Source organism: Tamandua tetradactyla, chromosome 5 (genome assembly GCF_023851605.1).
Source record: "Tamandua tetradactyla isolate mTamTet1 chromosome 5, mTamTet1.pri, whole genome shotgun sequence".
NCBI lineage: Eukaryota > Metazoa > Chordata > Mammalia > Pilosa > Myrmecophagidae > Tamandua > Tamandua tetradactyla.
This window is the reverse complement of record NC_135331.1, coordinates 167,886,565-167,906,520: the sequence shown is the minus strand read 5'-3', so window position 1 is coordinate 167,906,520 and position 19,956 is coordinate 167,886,565. Positions and strand designations below refer to the sequence as shown.

At 37.5% G+C, this 19,956-nt stretch overlaps 1 protein-coding gene across 14 annotated transcripts in view; it reads left to right on the top strand.

Annotated features, from left to right (window-relative positions):
- The window catches only part of PPIL6 (peptidylprolyl isomerase like 6), a 41,285-nt gene that overhangs the window by 663 nt on the left and 20,666 nt on the right, over positions 1-19,956 (top strand). For 8 of the 14 annotated variants that reach the window (XR_013176338.1, XR_013176337.1, XR_013176336.1 and 5 more), the window contains exons 2-6: positions 1,797-1,892; positions 4,154-4,342; positions 6,655-6,717; positions 6,826-6,973; positions 12,365-12,421. Coding sequence is in view for 9 of the 14 variants with exons in the window: in XM_077162621.1 (XP_077018736.1) it covers positions 1,797-1,892; positions 4,154-4,342; positions 6,655-6,717; positions 6,826-6,973; positions 12,365-12,421 (553 nt within the window). In the remaining 5 variants the exon portion in view is untranslated. Of the gene's footprint in view, positions 1-95; positions 1,275-1,580; positions 1,699-1,796; positions 1,893-4,153; positions 4,343-6,654; positions 6,718-6,825; positions 6,974-12,364; positions 12,422-16,713; positions 18,372-19,956 lie in introns of those variants that run through there. The other 6 variants (XM_077162625.1, XM_077162622.1, XM_077162626.1 and 3 more) reach the window with 6 other exon arrangements.

Here is a 19,956-nt window from a genome sequence, read left to right as displayed (position 1 = left end):
TCATGGGTTTCTTAAACAAGTGACCCACAGATGCTTTGGAGAATTCAAACATTTCTTTATAAACAGTCAAGGAAAACCAATTTATTTTATTTCAGAAACAGGAAGAATTTGGCCAGGTCATGTTGTGGCACACGGATGACCTGAATGAAGGAGAAATGTAGACATGTATGAAATGTGGAAATGCAGTCTTCAGCCATCTTCAGCGTTTTTTCAGGCATGTTGCCGTGAGATTCTGCCAAGCCTGTATCTCTGTCCAGACCCCACTAGAACCTGTTCCTTATTCATGCCCGTATCTTCCAAAGCACCCGGCTGAAACGACCCAAAATGTTCCTAAAATGAGTGAATGAATTAGAAGACATCTAAGAAATCCCTGCCTTCTTGCCTACTCTGTATCCACATAGTTAAAGGAAAGTTTGTAATTAAATCAGAAATTAGCTAATTTGTAAAATAGGTAAAATTTGCATCAAGCTGAAGGAAACAAATGATCAGAAGTCTGTGAAAATGATACATGGAGCCTTAAAACAAACAAAAACATAGAAGTGTTAGCTAGGCAAATGAAATCGGCAGTTTTGTGACAGAAGTCATATTTAATGAGTTTGAGGGGTTTTTTTTCCCTTAGCTCCTTTTATGAAGACACTTGGTTTTCCATGCCTTTACCATTCTGTGGAGGAGGTATTGACAAACTCTTTCTATAAAGGGCTAGATAGTAAATACACTAAGCCTTCTAGGTTGTAAGGCCTCTGATGTAGCTCTTCAACTCTGTCTTTATAGTGTGAAAGCAACCATAGACTATTTGTAATGAATGGTAATATTTCAATAAAACCTTATTATGGACACTGAAATTTGACTTACTGTAATTTTCATATGACACGAAATTTCCCTCTACGTGGGACATGACTCCCAGGGGTGTAAATCTCCCTGGCAACATGGGGCAAAAATCCTGGGATAAACTGGAACCTGGCATCAAGGGATTGAGAAAACCTTCTTGACCAAAAGGGGGAAGAGAGAAATGAGAAAAAATAAAGTGTCAGTGGCTGAGAGATTTCAAATAGAGTTGAGAGGTTATCCTGGAGGTTATTCTTATGCATTATATAGATATCCCCTTTTTAGTTTATGGTGTATTGGAGTGGCTAAAGGGAAGTACTTGAAACTGTAGAGCTGTGTTCCAGTAGCCTTGTTTCTTGAAGACGATTGTATAATGACATTCAAGGAGAAATGTAGACATATATGAAATGTGGAAATGCAGTCTTCAGCCATCTTCAGCGTTTTTTCAGGCATGTTGCCGTGAGATTCTGCCAAGCCTGTATCTCTGTCCAGACCCCACTAGATTGTATAATGACGATTGTATAATAACATTTTCAATGTGACTGTGTAATTATGAAAACCTTTTGTCTGATGTTCCCTTTATCTAGGGTAAGGACAGATGAGTAAAACATGGATAAAAAAATAAGCAAACATAAGGGGAACAAATGTTAACATATATTGGTAGATGGAAATACTAGTGGTCAATGAGAGGGAGGGCTAAGAGATATGGTATGTATGAGTTTTTTCTTATTTCTCTTTTATTTCTTTTTCTGCAGTGATGCAAATGTTCTAAAAAGTGACCGTGGTGATGAATATACAACTATGTGATGATATTGTGGGCCATTGATTGTACACCATGTACTAAATGTTTGTATGCTAAGAATGTTTGTGTTTGTATGTTGTTTTATCAATAAAAATATTTTTTTACATTAGGGGAAATGGTTTCTACTTTAAAAGGAAACTTAATCTAGTAATTTTATTTTGAAACCTAGAGTCTGAAGAATACACACCCATCCAAATTTGAAGATCCTATAATAGTTCCTCTTCAAGAATTTGCATGGGATCAATATCTACAGGAGAAAAAAAGGGTAAAGCATATTTGGGGACTGGGGTATATTGTCAAAGGACAAAATTTTGCTTGAATTATGCATCTGTTATTGATCTGGAAAATCTGAAGCAGTCATTTTAGCACAGCTAGATTTCATTTCTTTAAATGCTACACTTCCCCTAAAATTTTTCGATCATTTTACCAGTCTGATTAAAAAGAAGTAAAAGTACATGATTTTCTACTGGAAGTCATGTGATAAAGGTAAGTAGTAGACTCTCAATGCTGCTGTTAATCTCTGCTGATGCGTACCCCTCTCCCTGCATGTCATTCACTCACACTTCACACTGAGTGCCACTCTACACCCCGGTTACTGAGGCCTGACACTCTTCCTGGCCCTTATCCTGGAAGGTGTCGATGGTGGTACTGGAACAGCAGGGGGCTTGCATGGGGAGCTCTGATGACAGGCACCAAGTTCACACGGGGCAGCCCTGTCCTAGTTGAAGCTTCCTTCTCTGTATTCTTCCTTCTAACAATAGAGCCCCAGATCTTATGGTAGCTGAGCTTAGTCCAGGGATGGCAGGTAGATTTCCTTCTGGGTATGAACTCCTTTCACTTGGAAGTGCTGTCTGCAGCATGTGATGAGAGGGATTCCAAGATGACATCCTGGCCCAGCATTGATTGTCATGTTGGGGGAGAGCCATCATGAAAATGGCTGATATGGGCGTCTGCCTCTAGTTTATCACCCCTAACCTAGTCCTGTAGTGAGTTCCAGTTCCAGTTTCTTTGCCTCACTGCATCTCCCCAGTGACTGATGAAATCTCGTTTCCCCTGACCTGAGCAGTTTCAGTTGCTCTCTGCTCAATTACACAATGATGTCCTGTGATCCTGTGATTAAGTTTCATGTAGATAATGATGTTTTATGAGACCTTTTCACTCTGCTCAGTCACATGAATGGCCATAATGCATTTTCATTGGAATACAAATGGAATAATAGCAAACACTTACTTGGTTCTTATTACGTGCCAGACAGTAGTCTAACCACTTATTTTAGCTTAATCCTTACAACAACTATGATGACCAATTGTCCCAGTTGGCCTGGGACTGAGGGGTTTTACAGGTTGCAAGAATTTAAAACTGGGACAGCCCTAAGCAAACTGGAGACATTTATCACCCTAACAACTCTGTTGTATTTTAGGCTCTATTATTATCCTTATTTTGCAGGTGAGGAAACTGAGACAGTTTAAAATAACTAGCACAAGATCCTAAGGCCAGTAAGTTATGGAGTCAGGATTTGAACCCAGTTAGTGTCACTGCAGAGCCCAAATTTGTACTGCATCTTTAACTTCTGATTGATTATATACCACTCAGATGATTTTACTTAATTCTTATCATCAAACTTGTACTGCCTACCTCTGCCCTCCACCTACAGGAGAGCTATGACCTCATGCCCTGGCTTTATGATTTGTACCAGCTCCCCTTATGTATTCCCACTGTAAAGATTGGCGTGGATTCCATTTCCCAGTACCCCTCCCTTTTCAACCTGGGTGACTGACCTTGATATGTTTTGTGTTCTCTTCCTCGCTCCTTTCTCATGGGGCCTCAATGAGGCTTTCTAGTTTATCATTGCTGCTTTTTTCCCATCACTTCTTTATTCCTTATTCTTTCTTCCTCGGGATGCTTAGCCCCTTAACCTTTTCTTCCCTTTCAGGCCAAGTTTCTGTCCTTGTCCAATAGAATCATGTGTTCCCATGTTATATGTAGTGCTTCTTGGCAGGTTTGAGGTCTCAGTGACTGAATTACTTAGGTTGGGTCTGGCCTTATGCTTCCACAAAATGTAGAATGGATGTAACACACTTCACTTTGAGGAGCTTAAGACTTAATAAAGTATTGATAACGGTGAGTTCTTTTCCCCACTGCCCCTGACTGTACCCTGGAAATTCCTGCTGGTCCTTGGAAGGATTTCCATACCCTGAACCCTTCCATTACAAAACCATTCTCTGGATCCTTTGTATTAGAAGTCATGTCTTACTCAGAATCCACAACCTTTCCAAGTAGGCACACAATAAAACGTGCTTCAGAAATGAAGCCAGAGATCACATTTTGTTTTCAAGTTAACATAGCAAGTAAGCTATGCACAGTGAGTTCTGATATCAGATAACCATTCATCTTTGGTGATTATAGCATTTTTACTATCACCCCCCCTCTTTATTTTATATGTATATATAGTCCTTTTATTTTTCTTGTTCTGTACTCCCTGTGTTTCAATTGTTCAAATGAACTATATGTCCTTTTACTTTACAGGACCTCAAGGGTGAAACCTGGGAATATTCTTCCTATGTGATGTGTTTTATTAATGAGCAGCTCCTGGGAAATGGATTTGACCTGCAAAGATGGGCCCACAAGATGTGGGATATAATTGACTTTAAGCCCCCTGCACTTTATGAAGCTCTTACTGTGGATTATTCCACGAAATTCTTAAGAGACACCAAGGCAAGTTATACTAACTTTTTGAGAAACACAGTGAGATCCTTGATCATTTATATTGATTGAGCATTAATAATTGTTAGCCTTTCAAAGGGGATATAAATGGGTAGGATACTAAGTTTTGGGCCCTAAATGACTTTATAATCTGGTTGCAAAGAACTGCAGTAGGGCAGAGTGGGGTATAAAGCAACCATATCTCACAGTGGGCAAATTGCATAGGCAGGAGGACATCCTTGTTCAAATATGTCTACTCCGCGTTAGAGATTTATATACATTTATTATCACCCATTTAAAAATAGAAAGACTAGAAAGACCTCCCCTCGAGAGGGGTACGCATCAGCAGAGATTAACAGCAGCATTGAGAGTCTAATACTTACCTTTATCACATGACTTCCAGTAGAAAATCATATACTTTTACTTCTTTTTAATCAGACTGGTAAAATGATCGAAAAATTTTCTGCCGCCACCTCGGGCCCTGGCTTTGCATGGCTTCCTTCACCTTCTTAACTTCTCAATCTCCTTGCGTCTTTGGGTCACCCCCTGGAGATCCAAAGCCCCAGGCAAGATCTCAGTCGAGCCCAGATCACTGCCCCACAGTCTGCTGGGTGGAAAGAGGGAGAATCTGGCCCCTTTGGATTGTTAGAGGGGTGAGGGGCCTGTGGAAATTCCCCAAATAGGAAGGGTATTCAGATGTGAAGTAGAAAAAAATCCCAAAACTCAGAGATCCACTATGGAATGGATGAAGCTAGATTATGACTTACTGTCCATTCTGAACAAAGAGTTAGATTTTATCCAGGAGGAAACTGAGCCAAGAGATTATTTTAGAAATAATTTGGGGGGCTATGCAGAAACAGACCGGCATGGCAGAGAGAAAGCTGCCGTAATAGCATGGGCTAAAGGTATTGAGAGCCTGAATTAATTAGTGGCAGTGATAGAGAACCTAAAATCCAGAGAAAGTCCTTAGATGTTCACACAGGGCACGTACTTCTCTTGCTGAGTAAAACCCAGGGACTCAGTTATTCAGAGGCTGTCTTGTTTACTTCCGGGTTGGAGTGATAAGCTAGACAATTATGTTTGTGTGCTTGGCTGTATCATCATTCCATAATGTCATCACTGGAACATTATGTTGTATTGCATTCATTTGATCTCTTTTCATTGACTTTTCAGAATTACCTGCTGTTAACAACCCCATAAAGATAATGTATTAATATACAGGGAAATTTAGTAAGGCCCAGATGGTCTTACTACTCATTTAATAAGTTAACCATGGTTTCCAATATATCCTATTTTTTCTCCTAAGCCCTGTAAAGTTTACTGTATTATACCTTTCATTCTTTCATAAAATTCATAAAAAGGAATTTTAAATATTCATTTAAAATTAGGAGCTTGTATTACAGAAACTGAAAGATGCAAACAAATTAAAAATAGTATGGATTGCAGAATACTATTTCAGTCTCTTAATTTAATTAAAACAAGATAAAGTTACATAAATAATGATAGTGATACATTCAAAATTAATTTATGTTTCCTAGAGTCTTAAGAAATAGGGCAGGGCAAGTTATGCACCTTGTTAACTAAGGTAGCAGTTTTGTGTATAAGACTGGTACCTGAAAACTGAAATAGAAAACATTAGATGTGCTCTACCCTGTAAATGAATGCTACTGTGATGATGACTAATGTTTTCATTTAGGATAACTATTTATAGGACTATACAAGGTCCTGAAAATGTTTGCTGAAAGAGTATCAATTGAAAACAAGAGCTGGGGGCATCTGTGAACAAGAGAATACTAATGACTATACTCAAAAGCAGAGCATACTTCTTTTCCTAACCCCTGGTGCTGCACCTCCTATGAATATAGTGGCATTATTCTCCCATTCAGAAAGGATGTGGCCTGGCCGTGGTTAGCTAATTTGTGCTATCCAGGGCATTGCATAATCAAATCCTTGGTGCTCATGATGGATCTTTTCCCAGGACTACTCAGGAAAGAAAAGAGAAATAGAGGAGAATTCAAAATCTGCTTCTTTGCCTAAGGGAAATCACCAGTGATCCTTTTCACATTTAGCGGATATGTGTTCTAAATCTTGCGTGATACGTTAATGTTATTTAAAACTTCACTACTGAAGGGTTCTTTAGGCTGTAAAGGCTTGCTATAATAAAATGAAAGTCATTCATTTTCATTTTGCTATTAAATTATCCCCTACTAATACCATGGATCTCTTCTCACTAAAAATGTTATATCTCTTCTCTTTTTGGTCTTTCTGAAATGTTGTTACATGATTTTGACCTGCATTATTTTTTTGCTCCCTAATTTTCATAGCATGATTTTGTGTTCTTGGACATCAGTATTGGTTTTTATCCAATTGGAAGATTGATTTTTGAGGTAAGAGGTTTTTGTTGTTGTTTTTGTTTTTTAAAAAATTGGGAGAAAATTTGTAACTATCAACATATTAAGTATTTAACCTCTGAAACCTTTTTCTTTATTTTGTAGCTTTACTGTGATGCATGTCCCAAAACATGTAAAAATTTTCAGTTCTTGTGCACAGGAAAAGCAGGGTTTTCTGAAAGTGGCATAAGGCTACATTATAAAGGTTCCATTTTTCATCGAATAGTACAGAATGGTTGGATACAAGGAGGAGGTGAGTTCAAAATCTTAAATATAACACAACTGCAGCATCAAATCAGAAAGTCCAAACTTGACTTGATCCATCTTTGTGAAATACCTATAGAATTAGGTGTAATATATTTAAAGAATGTTTCATATGGCCAAATGACAAATTAAGATATCCATATTAAAATAAACAAATCTAAAGGGTTACCAGAAACATTCATGATGAAAAATGATACAGGAAGGTAGGATACCTTTTTTTATCAAATATTTTAATCATATTTTAAAATAAACAAAAAATGTTTATTTGGAACAAAATTTATATTTTGACTAGTGCATCTCTTAATATAACTTATATGGACAGTTCAGTTGAACACCATAAGTACATGGAACCTTGAAAAGGGCATGAGATTTTATAGGTTTGTCCTGATGATGCCCTCATAAATTCCAGAGTAACTTGAACACGTAAATAAAAAAGTATTTGCAAAGTCCCCTTGGGGGAATGGTGAGAAAGAGGGAAAATTCAACTTCCCCATTTGGAGAAGGCCTGATATTCTTGCAAGAAGTGAGGGCAAACAAATCAATAGGCCGAACCCTCAAACTGGGGTTTGTTCATATGAAACTTATCCCCACAAAGGATAGGCTAAGTCTACTTAAAATTAGGCCTAAGAGTCACCCCAGAGAACGTCTTTTGTTGCTGAGACATGGCCTCTCTCTCTCTCAGCCAACATGACGAGCAGACTCACTGCCCTCCCCCTCTACGTAGGACATGACTCCCAGAGGTGTAAACCTCCTTGGCAACAGGGGACAGAAATCCTAGAATGAGGTGGGACTTAGCATCAAGGGATTGAGAAACCCTTCTCCACTGAAGGGGGAAGAGAGAAATGAGACAAAATAAAGTCTCAGTGGCTGAGAGATTTCAAATAGGGTCAAGAGATTATCCTGGAGGTTATTCTTATGCATTATACAGATAACCCCTTTTTAGTTTAAGATGCATTAGATAGTCTAGAGGGAAGTACCTGAAACTGTAGAGCTGTGTTCCAGTAGCCATGTTTCTTGAAGATGATTGTATAATGATATAACTTCTGCAAAGTGACTGTGTGATTGTGAAAACCTTGTCCTGATGCTCCTTTTATCTATGGTATGGGCAGAGAAGTAAAAAATATGGATTAAAAATAAATAATAGGGGAAACAAATGTTAAAATAATTTGGGTAGAGGGAAATACTAGTGGTCAATGAGAGGGAGGGGTAAGGGATATGGTATATATGAGTTTTTTCTTTTTTTTCTCTTTATTTCTTTTTCTGGAGTTATATAAATGTTCTGAGAAATGATCATGGTGATCAGTATACAACTATGTGATGATATTGTGACCCATTGATTACACGCCAAGTATGGAATGTTCATACGTTAAGAATGTTAATGTTGTATGTTGATTGGTTTTATTAATAAAAGTTAAAAAAAAAAAAACTATGTAGAATTAATTGGTGAGGTCATTTGGCCCTGGGCTATTTTTTTTTTCTACATGGGCAGGCACTGGGAATTGAACCTGGATCTCCAGCATGGCAGGCAAGAACTCTGCCACTGAGCCACCGTGGCCCGCCCTGGGCTATTTTTTGTGGATATTTAATTGATAACTGAGTAAATCTTTTCATTTGTTATATATTTACTCAGACCATTTCTTCTTCAATCAGTTTCAGTAGCTTCTCTCTTCATGGGAATTTGTCCATTTCAGCTGTTATTCAATTTTTTGCAATAATTATGTTCTTAGAATTCCATGTAATCCTTTTTATTTCCATAAAGCATAATGTCAACTTTTTCATTTCTACTTGTACTAATATGAATGTTCCCTCTTTTATTTATGGTCAGACTATCAGAGTATCAATTCTCTTGATACTTTCAAATAAACAGCTTTTTGTTTTAAAAAAAAAAAACACAAAAAACCCATAATTTTATCTGCTGAAGACCTGGGTTCGATTCTGGCCCATGCACTCCAAAATAAACAAACAAATATTCAACAAATGGTGCTGCTATAATGGGATATTCATCTAGAAAACCATGAAATGCGATCCCTACTGCATAGCACACAAAAACAAAACAGAAATGTAATCTTAAATGCTCTCTTAAGAGTGCCTAGAAAAAACACTGCTTTTTAAAAAAAAAAACATACCAAGGATGGGAATTTGAAAAATAGAATAAATAGAAAACAATTTATTTCTCAACAAAGAGTTTATGGCCAGTCACCATTGTTGTCAAGTGAAAAATAAGATTTAAAGAATTTAGTTTCTTTCCATTTTTGCTTTCTTTTCAGATCAATCCTTTGACTTTACACAGACTTAGGTACCTTATGAACAACAAAAATTAAATTTAGGTGGCCTTTGGGAAATAGTCCATGGGGAGCAATCAGGCAGCAATTTAAAAATAATTGGCTCAGTGTTGAAGAAGATGTACTTGAACTTGATGAAACATGCAAAGGCTTAAATGAATAATGTTTATTACTATATAGCCTGGAACATTCTGAGACTGAGAAGGTGGAAAGTCTAGATTTTTCTGAGCATTTGCATGTAAAACAGTTATTTTTTCCTCGGTTTCTTCAAACTGAGATCATATTAAAAAAATACTACCATCTAACCTCATTGTTTTCCCACTTAATATATGGTATTTATCTTCCCATGTCAATAAACATATATATACAAATTGTTTAATGCATACCTAATTTTCCCATCATATTGTTGTATCAGTTTATTTAATTCCCCACTGGTGAGCATTTACATTGTTTACAGTTTCAGTCTTCATAGGGGCCTGCTACTTAGTTCATCGTTGACTGGTGCGCTAAGCTCTGATATTCTGCGTGGTTTTGTTTTTTGTTAGATACTCCTATAGCAAGACTTGGGAAAAGTGGGCCATTTATTTATTTACTTACTTTATTGTAGTAAAATTTCCAAATAATAAAGCATACAGATCTTGGATCATGTTTCAAATAGTGAGGTAGCAGTCTTAAGGACAGTTCGGAAAAAATCTGATTACTAGATTCAAATGCAAACTCTGATACATATGAGTTGTACCACCTTGAACAAGCCAGTTAGCATCTCTGCATCAGTCTCTTCATCATAAAATGGAGATAAATATAATACTATCACAGGGTGTGGTGACGATTCAATGACATGGCATGAAAATTCCCAGCTTTCTAAATGTTCTTCTCCCCTCAGATGTCAGAATCCCACAGGGCTGTATAGAATCTTAGAATACAGGAGCTAACTGTGGTCTTCTAGCACCTTTGGTTGCTTTGTGGGGCCAACAGGCCCTACACAGTCTGCAATGCCTCCCCACCCCATCTTGCCTCCTGACATCTCCCTCTCACACACTGTGCTCCAGGTACACTCACCTCCTTGCCGTTCCTTGAGCACATCCAGATATATCTGCCTTGAGGTCTAGTCACGTCTTCTTGGCTACCTGGGCCACACTCACACCTCTCCTAAACCTCCCTCCCCCACCCCTCCAGCTATTGTGTCACATATCCCCTTACTTTATGCCCTTATCTATTTCTGATCTTTGCCCAGAGTTTATCTTTTCTGCAAGAGTTTATTTAACCACCCTATTTAAAACTGCCACCAACTTCTCCCCAGCTCTCCCCCTTCTCATGCTTTCCTCTCCCCCTTACCCTGTTTTATTTTTCTTCATACATTTTTCATTATCAGACATACTATTATGTATTTTAGTTGTTAATTTGTTTATGTTTTGTCTGTGTTCACTAGAATATGAGCTCCCTGAGGGCAGGGATTTTTATCTATTTCATTCACTGTTGAATCCCCAGGTTCTGATACCATGCCTGACATATAATGGGTGCCTAATCAATATTTGCTGAATGAATGAAGGAATGAACAGATAGTTAATCAGGAAACATGTATATTCCATTCATTTTTAAAGTACAGAATTAAAAAAGATATAAAGTCGTTAAGGCACTTTGGTTGGGTTCTCCCTCTGTGGTTGCTGCAAGGTCTACTACCTTCAGAAGACTGCCTTGATATATAACTTTATACAGTTTATTATTGTCATCATCATATTGAGCATAATGAAGTTTTGAATTGAGTGAAGATGATGAGAAGAGAAGATGCATTCCATAAGCACGAGGCTGCCTGATAGTAAATGATCATGAATGAGTGAGTGCGATGCTGTGCCAGGCACTGCAATAAGTGCTCTTCCTACATAATTTCATTTAATCTCAGAGCTGCCTGTGAGGCAATTATTATTATCTCTGTCTATACAGATGAGGAAGCAGCCTTGGAAAAGTAACTAATGTCGAGATTTAAGTTGAGTCATAAGATTCTTAAGTCTGCTTTTACCTGCTATTCTGCATTCCTGAATTTGTCAGCAGAGGAATAGAAATAATATCAGATATACAATGCCGAATTCAAGGGGGTGGGTTATGGTCACAAAAGAAATGACCTTAAATACTGATTGAAATGGTGTCAGTAGGAAATATTGACCTGGAAAATGAGAGACAAATAACACGGGTGGGTGTTAAAGGAGGGAGATTAGGGCAAGGGAGTGGGAAGGGGACTACCTGGGTGGATTTGCCCGAGCAAAACAAACTCAACTTTCCTGACCCCGCGTTTTGCCTTCAACCGTTAGAGCATCCTCCAAAAGCTGCTAAAGGCTGTGGGGTGATTGGGGTTGGGGCAGGGAACGGGGGTGTAAGGAAGAGTAGGGTTGGAGATTTAAGGTTTAGCAATTAACTTCTGAACCAGTTTAATTCTGAACCAACCTTATGAATAATGTAATTTAAATGCTCCATGTCCTGCCCTGAATTAATTCTTTCCACATGCTTGCTGATGCATCAGATTCCTTTAGAATAAACACAAACACTGACATTATATTTTAAAGGAGCTTCACTTTCAAAATAGTAAGTAAATAAATGAGCTATCGCTGTAGGGTTCCAGAGAATGAAAATTTGAACCATAATTCTTTTTAGAGCACTTATTTGTATTCATGTTCTAAAAAATAACTTACTGTTCCTATTTCATTCTCTCAGTTTAATCTTTTCATTTTTCCAAAATGCAAGACAGGCTATGGAATAAATTGTGAAGTAAGCAGAATTTATATGAATACCTTTTCTTTAAATCTTGACCACAATTATAATTTAGGGCTTCATTGTTTCAAAGGCTTTGTATTATAATTTAACCTACCTCGTAGAAGTATTATGAGAAAAAAAATGGGATCATTGATATAAGGGGGCTTAAAACAAGTGAAACCATTATGATCATATTTTCATGGTATAGGTAGTGAACAACTAGGCAACTTATTCCAGTCATTAGTATAGGTGGGATCATAATATAAAGCATCTATTTTTCCCTGCCATTACTTATAATCCATAACTTTTTTTAAGTTTCTGAATTCTAATTTTTATTCACTGCTATTTCTCAGATATAGAAGCTGGAAAAGGAGATGGTGGAGAGTCAATTTTTGGACCAACATTTGAAGGTATGTGTCTTTATATCTTGTCCATCATATGTTAGTTGATTATTCAAATATCAGAACTGGATGGTTTCACAACCCCAATAAGGTAGTGTCTAGAATAATGCACGTACTAAAAGTGAGAGTTAAAAATGGGGAGGGTGTCTCCCCCTGTCTATGTGTGACATGACTCCCAGGGGTGTGGACCTTCCTGGCAACGTGGGACAGAAATTCTAGAATGAGCTGAAACTTAGCATCAAGGGATTGAGAAAACCCTTAGAATGAGCTAAGACTCAGCATCAAGGGATTGAGAAAACCTTCTCGACGAAAAGGGGGAAGAGTGAAATGAGACAAAGTGTCAATGGCTGAGAGATTCCAAACAGAGTCGAGAGGTTATCTCGGAGGTTATTCTTACGTATTAAGTAGATATCACCTTGTTATTCAAGATGTAATGGAGAGGCTGGAAGTAACTGCCTGAAAATGTAGGGCTGTGTTCCAGTAGCCATGTTTCTTGAAGATGATTGTATAATGATACAGCTTTCACAATGTGACTGTGATTGTGAAAACCTTGTGTCTGATGCTCCTTTTATCTACCTTGTCAACAGACGAGTAGAACATATGGAATAAAAATAAATAATAGGGGGAAAATATTAAAATAAATTTAGTTTGAAATGCTAGTGATCAATGAAAGGGAGGGGTAAGGGGTATGGTATTTATAATTTTTTTTTCTGTTTTCATTTTATTTCTTTTTCTGAATAGATGCAAATGTTCCAAGAAATTATCATGATGATGAATATGCAACTATGTGATGATATTGTGAATTAGTGGTTATATATGTAGAATGGAATGATCAAAATAGGATTGTTTGTGTTTGTTAGGTGTTTTATGGTATTTACAAAAAAGTGGGGAGGGTTTGCAATGGTGGCTCAGTGGCAGAATTCTCACCTGCCATGCCAGGGATCCAGGTTCAATTCCCAGAGCCTACCCATGCCAAAAAAACCCACAAAAAACAAAAAACAGTGGAGGGAAGGCACTGTAGTCCAGAACATCCTCATGAACACATTTTTTCACTTGCCTAATTATAATTATTTCTTCAGGAAAAATTGATAGAATTAGGATTGTAAGGTCTAGGGAATTTATATTTCAAGGTTTGTAATTTGCCATGCTCATATATAGAATTGGTACCATGGTAATTATCCTATTAAGACTGCTGTAAGGGGATTTTGGGAAGATGGTAGTGATGATAGGGTAGTTCTTGGTATTTCCAAATATCAACATAAAAAACAGACAAGATAATTAGATAGAGAAATTTAAACCCATGGATGACTCTTACAACAACAAAATTAGGTGACAAGATATCTACATGAATTCCAAAATGCAAACAGGCAAAAGGACAAACTATCAACAGCCATGAAATTTGCATGATATCAGCATCTGTGTAGGAGAAAGCAGGGCATCTGATGGACCTAAGAATAAGAGAATCCAAAAATAGTAGTGTGTGAGTGCAAAGAAATGCATGCCAAGAGCCTCCAGTAAGTTTTAAGGAGCTAGAATAGTCTAACCCTTGTGAACTCTCAAAACTGACCTGTTCCAGGACAGTCCCCACACTGAAGAGAAACTGCTGGGAGTGGAATAAAAATGACACAGTGTAGGGGAAAAAATGATGAAAGCGAAAATCTACATAAAGAGGCAGTGGGAACCAAACAGCACTACATGGAAACAGCATAAGAAGGTGCTTTGTGAAGTTAGAGAAGCAACCCTCCATCTAAATTCACATCTCCCAAATACTCAGGAAAGCTAATTTTGCATGGAAATGAACAACAAGAAGTTTCATGGTTAGATCTCATGCATGATAATGATCAAAAAAGAAAATAAGGAGCAGAGTAACATCACTGCAGATAATGAAAGCACATCAGAAAGACATGCTCACAGAACAGATTAAAATTCTATTACAAGACAAGCTAAAAGACATTAAGAAAATGGTACATAACATGAAAGAATTAATAAATCAAAATTCAAAAAACTTGGACATGAAATGATAAGACTCAGGAAAGGATTAGCAATAAATTTAAGAAATGAATAAACTGAAGGAATTCACGAACAATATGTACAACAGATATGTCTTAAAGGAATTGCAAGATGAGAAGGAAGAAAATGTTAAAAATCAAAAAAGAAATGAAGAAAGATAAAAAGGATTTATGAGAAAGTGACAAATACTAAAGATAGAGAAGATCTAACATATGGATAATAGGTACATCTAAGGAATTAAACGTACTCAAGAGAACGAAACAAATAGAACTATAATTGAAGAAAACTTTCCAGAAATTTATAAAAGGATTTGATGTTCTATTGCTTGTTTTGGCTGGTAGTTCCACAGCTATACATGATTGTCAAAATGCATCAAACTGAACATCTAAGATATATGCTTTTTTTTGCGGGGGGGGGGGGGGGGGCGGTGCATGGTCTAGGAATCAAACCCAGGTCTCCTGCATGGAAGGTAGGCATTCCAACTGCTAAACTACTTGTGTACCCAGATATATGCATTTTATTGTGTTTATACCTCAGATGAAAATATATGTAAAAAGATCTGAAAGAACATATTGAAAGACTACACCACATACCTGAGAATATTGAAGCAAAACAATCAACAACATCAAGATATATTTCGGTATTGTAATTAGACTTTGATGGAAAGGAAAAAATTCTTTGGGCAAAAGAACAAGTGACTTACAATGGAAAGAAAATTAGATTATCATCATATTCTCTGATTGGAACACTTTATGCCAGAAGAAAATGAAGTAACATATTTAAGATACTGAAAGAAAGGAAGTATGAACCATGGATTTTACATCCAGCCAAATCAACTTTGAATTATAAAGGGCAAAGGAGTTATCAGCCTGTAGGAATTCAGAGAATAGATTTACCACAAACCCTTCCTGAGGAATATATTATAGAATGAGTTTCAGATACCAAAATGACATGGGATAAACCAAGTGAATAATGAGAGGATATTCTAATTTCATCATCTCCTGTGTCCTTGAGAATTAAGATTCTCAGTGTGGAAGAAACGATGTACAGATGAAATATAGAAAAGGCTAATAGAATATTCTGTTGTCCTGATTTTGGATCAGAATACCCCTTTAAACTCAAGAAGTATCCTATCTGTCTAGATGATTCTATCTACTGAAGAGGGCAGTAATAATGACCAAAAAGCAGTGAGCACTCCTAGCATTTAGATTCCTGTCTTGAAATGGCATTTCCCATTTAAAGAAACTAGGGCTTCTGGGAGAAATAGCAGATTCGAGGTCTGGGGCAGGAAATGTACCAGATGGACTTAGAACCTCATTCCTATCAGATAGCAAGAGCACTATTTAGTAGTAGCAGTCAAAAGACCTCAAGAGCCAATTTGCAGAGAGCCTCTCACCGGCCAAAGATGGGGTTATTTGCGCTTCAAAAAGACTAGTAATTGCGAATTGCAACTGATTGAAATCCAACAAATATTTTAAATTCACAAGTTCACGTTGCTATTTAAAAAAATGAATTGGTTATCCTTGGAGGATGATAGGAAACCAGCTCATTAACTTGAAAACTGATAAATGTAGGAAAAGAATTAAGCATTTATCTTGCCTTTCCTATATGAATTGCAGCAGATAGTAAATAAGGGGAAATATCTCTTATGAAAGTATTCCAATTAGTGAATGAAAAGGAAATGATAGACTATCACCATTTTGCTGCTGCCAATAAAGTAATAGATCTAGGCATTATTGAGCATTAAAGCTACTAACTTTACAAAACAAAGACAACTAGACATTATCAGTCTTCTGTTGCAAGAACACAACTACCAAATGGATAGAACATGAGCTTGATTAAACCTCTGGGCACAGCTGCCAAAACAGTCACTTCTGCTATAATGTGACATATTTGTTCCTAAAAATCTCTGCACTGTGAAAAATCATGCAATAAAAATTGCTTTTGGCAAAAATGAGATTAGAAGTACAATAACTTTCTCAGTGACAGATGAAAAAAACAAGATAGTAACCTATTAAAAAACAGTAACAGGGTTTTACATATGTTAAATGATTAAGAAATACAAATTCTATAACAAAAATTGTATTTTACCTCAAAACAGACCTGTAGTTGGCTTGTGGTAGTGGGCATGGGAAGAGTTGCTGCTTGCAAGTAATTTTGAAGTTGTGGAAAGAGAGGATTCTATGAAATCAGATAAAAATTATAACTCCAGATGTGGCTAGGTATGGCTCATCAGACATGATAAACTGAATTAACTGATAGATGTTTGAGATGTATGTGTTCCTTTGCAGCTCTATTCAGCTGGGTGCAGTTGTCTGAATTCACCAAGTTTTTCACGCAGAGGAAATCTCACATAAGCAAAGGTGACATTCACTAAGCCCAAGTCCTTCTCTAATATATCAGTCAAGTTGGAACAAATTCACATTTTCAAAACAAGTGTAGTAGAAGTGACAGAGGACAGAGAAACATGTTGCACTGTATCAGGTGCGTGCATTCAGTAAACTCTAGGCTGTGGGAAACTATAGAAGTTAAATAGCCCAGTTCATTAAACGGTACAGTGTAAGGAAAAGAAAGGGATGGAGGTAGACCTGCAGATTAAAAGAGACTTATAAGGCATAAGAAGTTTTTTTTTTAATGGGCAAAATTAAACTACAGTGACTAGGAATGCAAACTTGGATAAAAAAACTATAAAGACACATTGAGGAAGTGACGAAGTCAGGAGAAACTTCTAAACAAAGGGAAGGGCTTGAAGGACTTCTGGCGAGGCAGGCAGAATTTTATTTCTTCACCTAAGGGTTAGTTTAAAAGGGTGTTAGCCTTAAAATAATTCTGTATACATTAGTTTTCTGTGCCTTTTTAAATTTATATTTTAATGCAATAAAAAAGTTTTTTTTAAGCCATCCTATTGAATTAATCACCAAAATGAAAGGGAAAAGTAATAGCTAGATTCCTTCTAAATTCAAATGAATACATAGAAGTGACATAATTCATTAATTTATTATGAATGAATTATTCATAATATGACATTCATAATTCATTTATTAATCATAAAGCATTTATTAAATGCCTGGTCAGGTGCCCACATGGTGCTAGGACCTGAGGAAACAAAGATGCTCTGAACAAGTTTCTGCCATCAAGGATTTTAGTGTTTTCGTGTAGACGTGTTTAAACAGACAAACTATACGCCACATGCCATTTGCTATTACAGAAGAATAAACAGAATGCTGTGTGAAAAGAAAGAATAACTAACTGCCTGGGGAAGTGGATGTAGGTAGCACAGAGAATATAGCTTTCAAGCTGGGGCTTAAAATAAGACATTGCAGATAGGGAAAGGATGGTCTTGGAAGCTTTCTTGGCCTCCTTAATCCCTAGTGAGAATTCACTGCGCTTTTCTCCACCCCATGGCCATTATCAGATCACCCAAACTCTTTCTGTTTGGAGGTGGTCTCAGAAAAAACTTAGGCCTCTGTTCAGTAGAAAACTGATCTCTAGGTTAATCCCCACCTGGAACAGGTCCTCACCTGACCCTCTGAACACCCTGGTGCCTCCATTTGTAATCTCTTGCTCTACCCTTAGACTGTTATGGGTATGAGTCTCCAGGAGGCCTTGCTGTCTTCTGTTAAGCCTACATGACCTATTGGGTTCTGTGAGGCTCAGTGTATTCAGTGAAGCACTTAGTTTGTCTGGCAACATGGAATAAGAAATTCAACAATCAATCAAGCGAGAAGGAGGAATGTTCCAGAAGCAAAGATGAGTGTCTGTGAAAGAGAAAGAAAGCATGTCTCATACTCAGAACAGCTAAGGCACGGCGTCTGTCCTTCTTTGGCCCCCCTGTGGAATGTCACTACATTTGAGGGCCAGAGGACCTTACTCTGCATTTGTCTCATTGGGCCCTATATCCATGAGATACAGAATTAAAACCCAGAGCTTATACTCAAAAGTGGCTAAAATGGGCGGGCCGCGGTGGCTCAGCGGGCAAAGTGCTTGCCTGCCATGCCGGAGGACCTCGGTTCGATTCCCGGCCCCAGCCCATGTAAAAAACAAACAAACAAACAAAATACAATAAAACAAGAAAATGTTTAAAGATGTTTCCCTTCCTTCCTTCCATCCTTCCTTCCTTCTCTCTGTCTTTCCTTCCCTTCCTCCCTCTCTCTTTAAAAAAAAAAAAAAAAAAAAGTGGCTAAAATGGGCCGCAGTGGTTCAGCAGGCAGAGTTCTTGCCTGCCCTGCTGGAGACCTGGGTTCATTTCCCAGTGCTTGCCCCTGCAAAAAAAAAGGTGGATAAAATGATTAATTTCAGGTTGTATATCTGTTAATAAAGATATAATTATAAAAATATTCCCCTTCCCAAAAAATAAATAAAAGCAACTGTTCTAGTTTGCTAACTGCCGAATACAATATACCAGAAACGAAACGGCTTTTAAAAGGGAATTTAATGAGTTGCTGGTTTACAGTTCTAAGGCCGAGAAAATTTCCCAATTAAAACAAGTCTATAGAAATGTCCAATCAAAGGCATCCAGGGAAAGATACCTTGGTTCAAGAAGGCCGATGAAGTTCAGGATTTCTCTCTCAAGTGAGAAGGCACATGGCGAACAGTCAGGGCTTTTCTCTCGGCTGTATGGGCACATGGCGAATACGGCGTCATCTGCTAGCTTTCTCTCATGGCTTCTGGTTTCATGAAGGTCCCCGGGAGCATTTTCCTCCTTCATTGCCAAAGGTTGCTGGCTGGGGGACTCTGCTTCTTGTGGCTATGTCATTCTGCTCTGCTCTCTGTGAATCTCTCATTCTCCAAAATATTTCCTCTCCAATAAACCAATCAAGACCCACCCAAATGGGTAGAGACATGTCATCCCTTAATCCAGTTTAACAACCACTCTTGACTAAATCACATCATCCAGGGAGATGATCCAATCACAGTTTCAAACATACAGTATTGAATAGAGATTATTCTACCTTTATGAAATGATATTTTGATTAAAACATGGCTTTTCTAGGGGGCATACTTCCTTTCAAACCAGCACAGCAACTATGACCAGAAAACTCGTGTTTATTAAGCTTAACAGTGAATTAAAGAGTGAGAAAATTATATAATTACTTTATAAATGGATAATCTTTTCTTTTAAAAAAAATACTTGAGAAAAATCTATTTTGCTTTGTTTTGAATCCACTTCACTACGTTTTTTTTTTTTTTGGAGTGCATGGGCCAGGAACCACTTCACTACTTTTAAAGCCCCAGGTAAATAGCCTCTCTACTCAAGCAAATTTCATCCATTAGTTTATGTGTGGATTGTTCCTAGAGGTTCTGCTTTTATGCTTTATCCCTGCTAGAGAAAGGAGAGAATGGCCTCCAAATTAAGCCTATTTATCGACTGATGATGTCACTCCTCTATTTAGGCCTTACCAAAGATACAAAATCCCTCCACTGATTTGGCTCTGTTTAAATAAATCTAAAGGGGCCCAATCGCCTTCAACGGTGCTGTTTACTGCCACAGGGTACACATTCCTGTCATGGGAGTACAAAGCAAATTTAGTTCC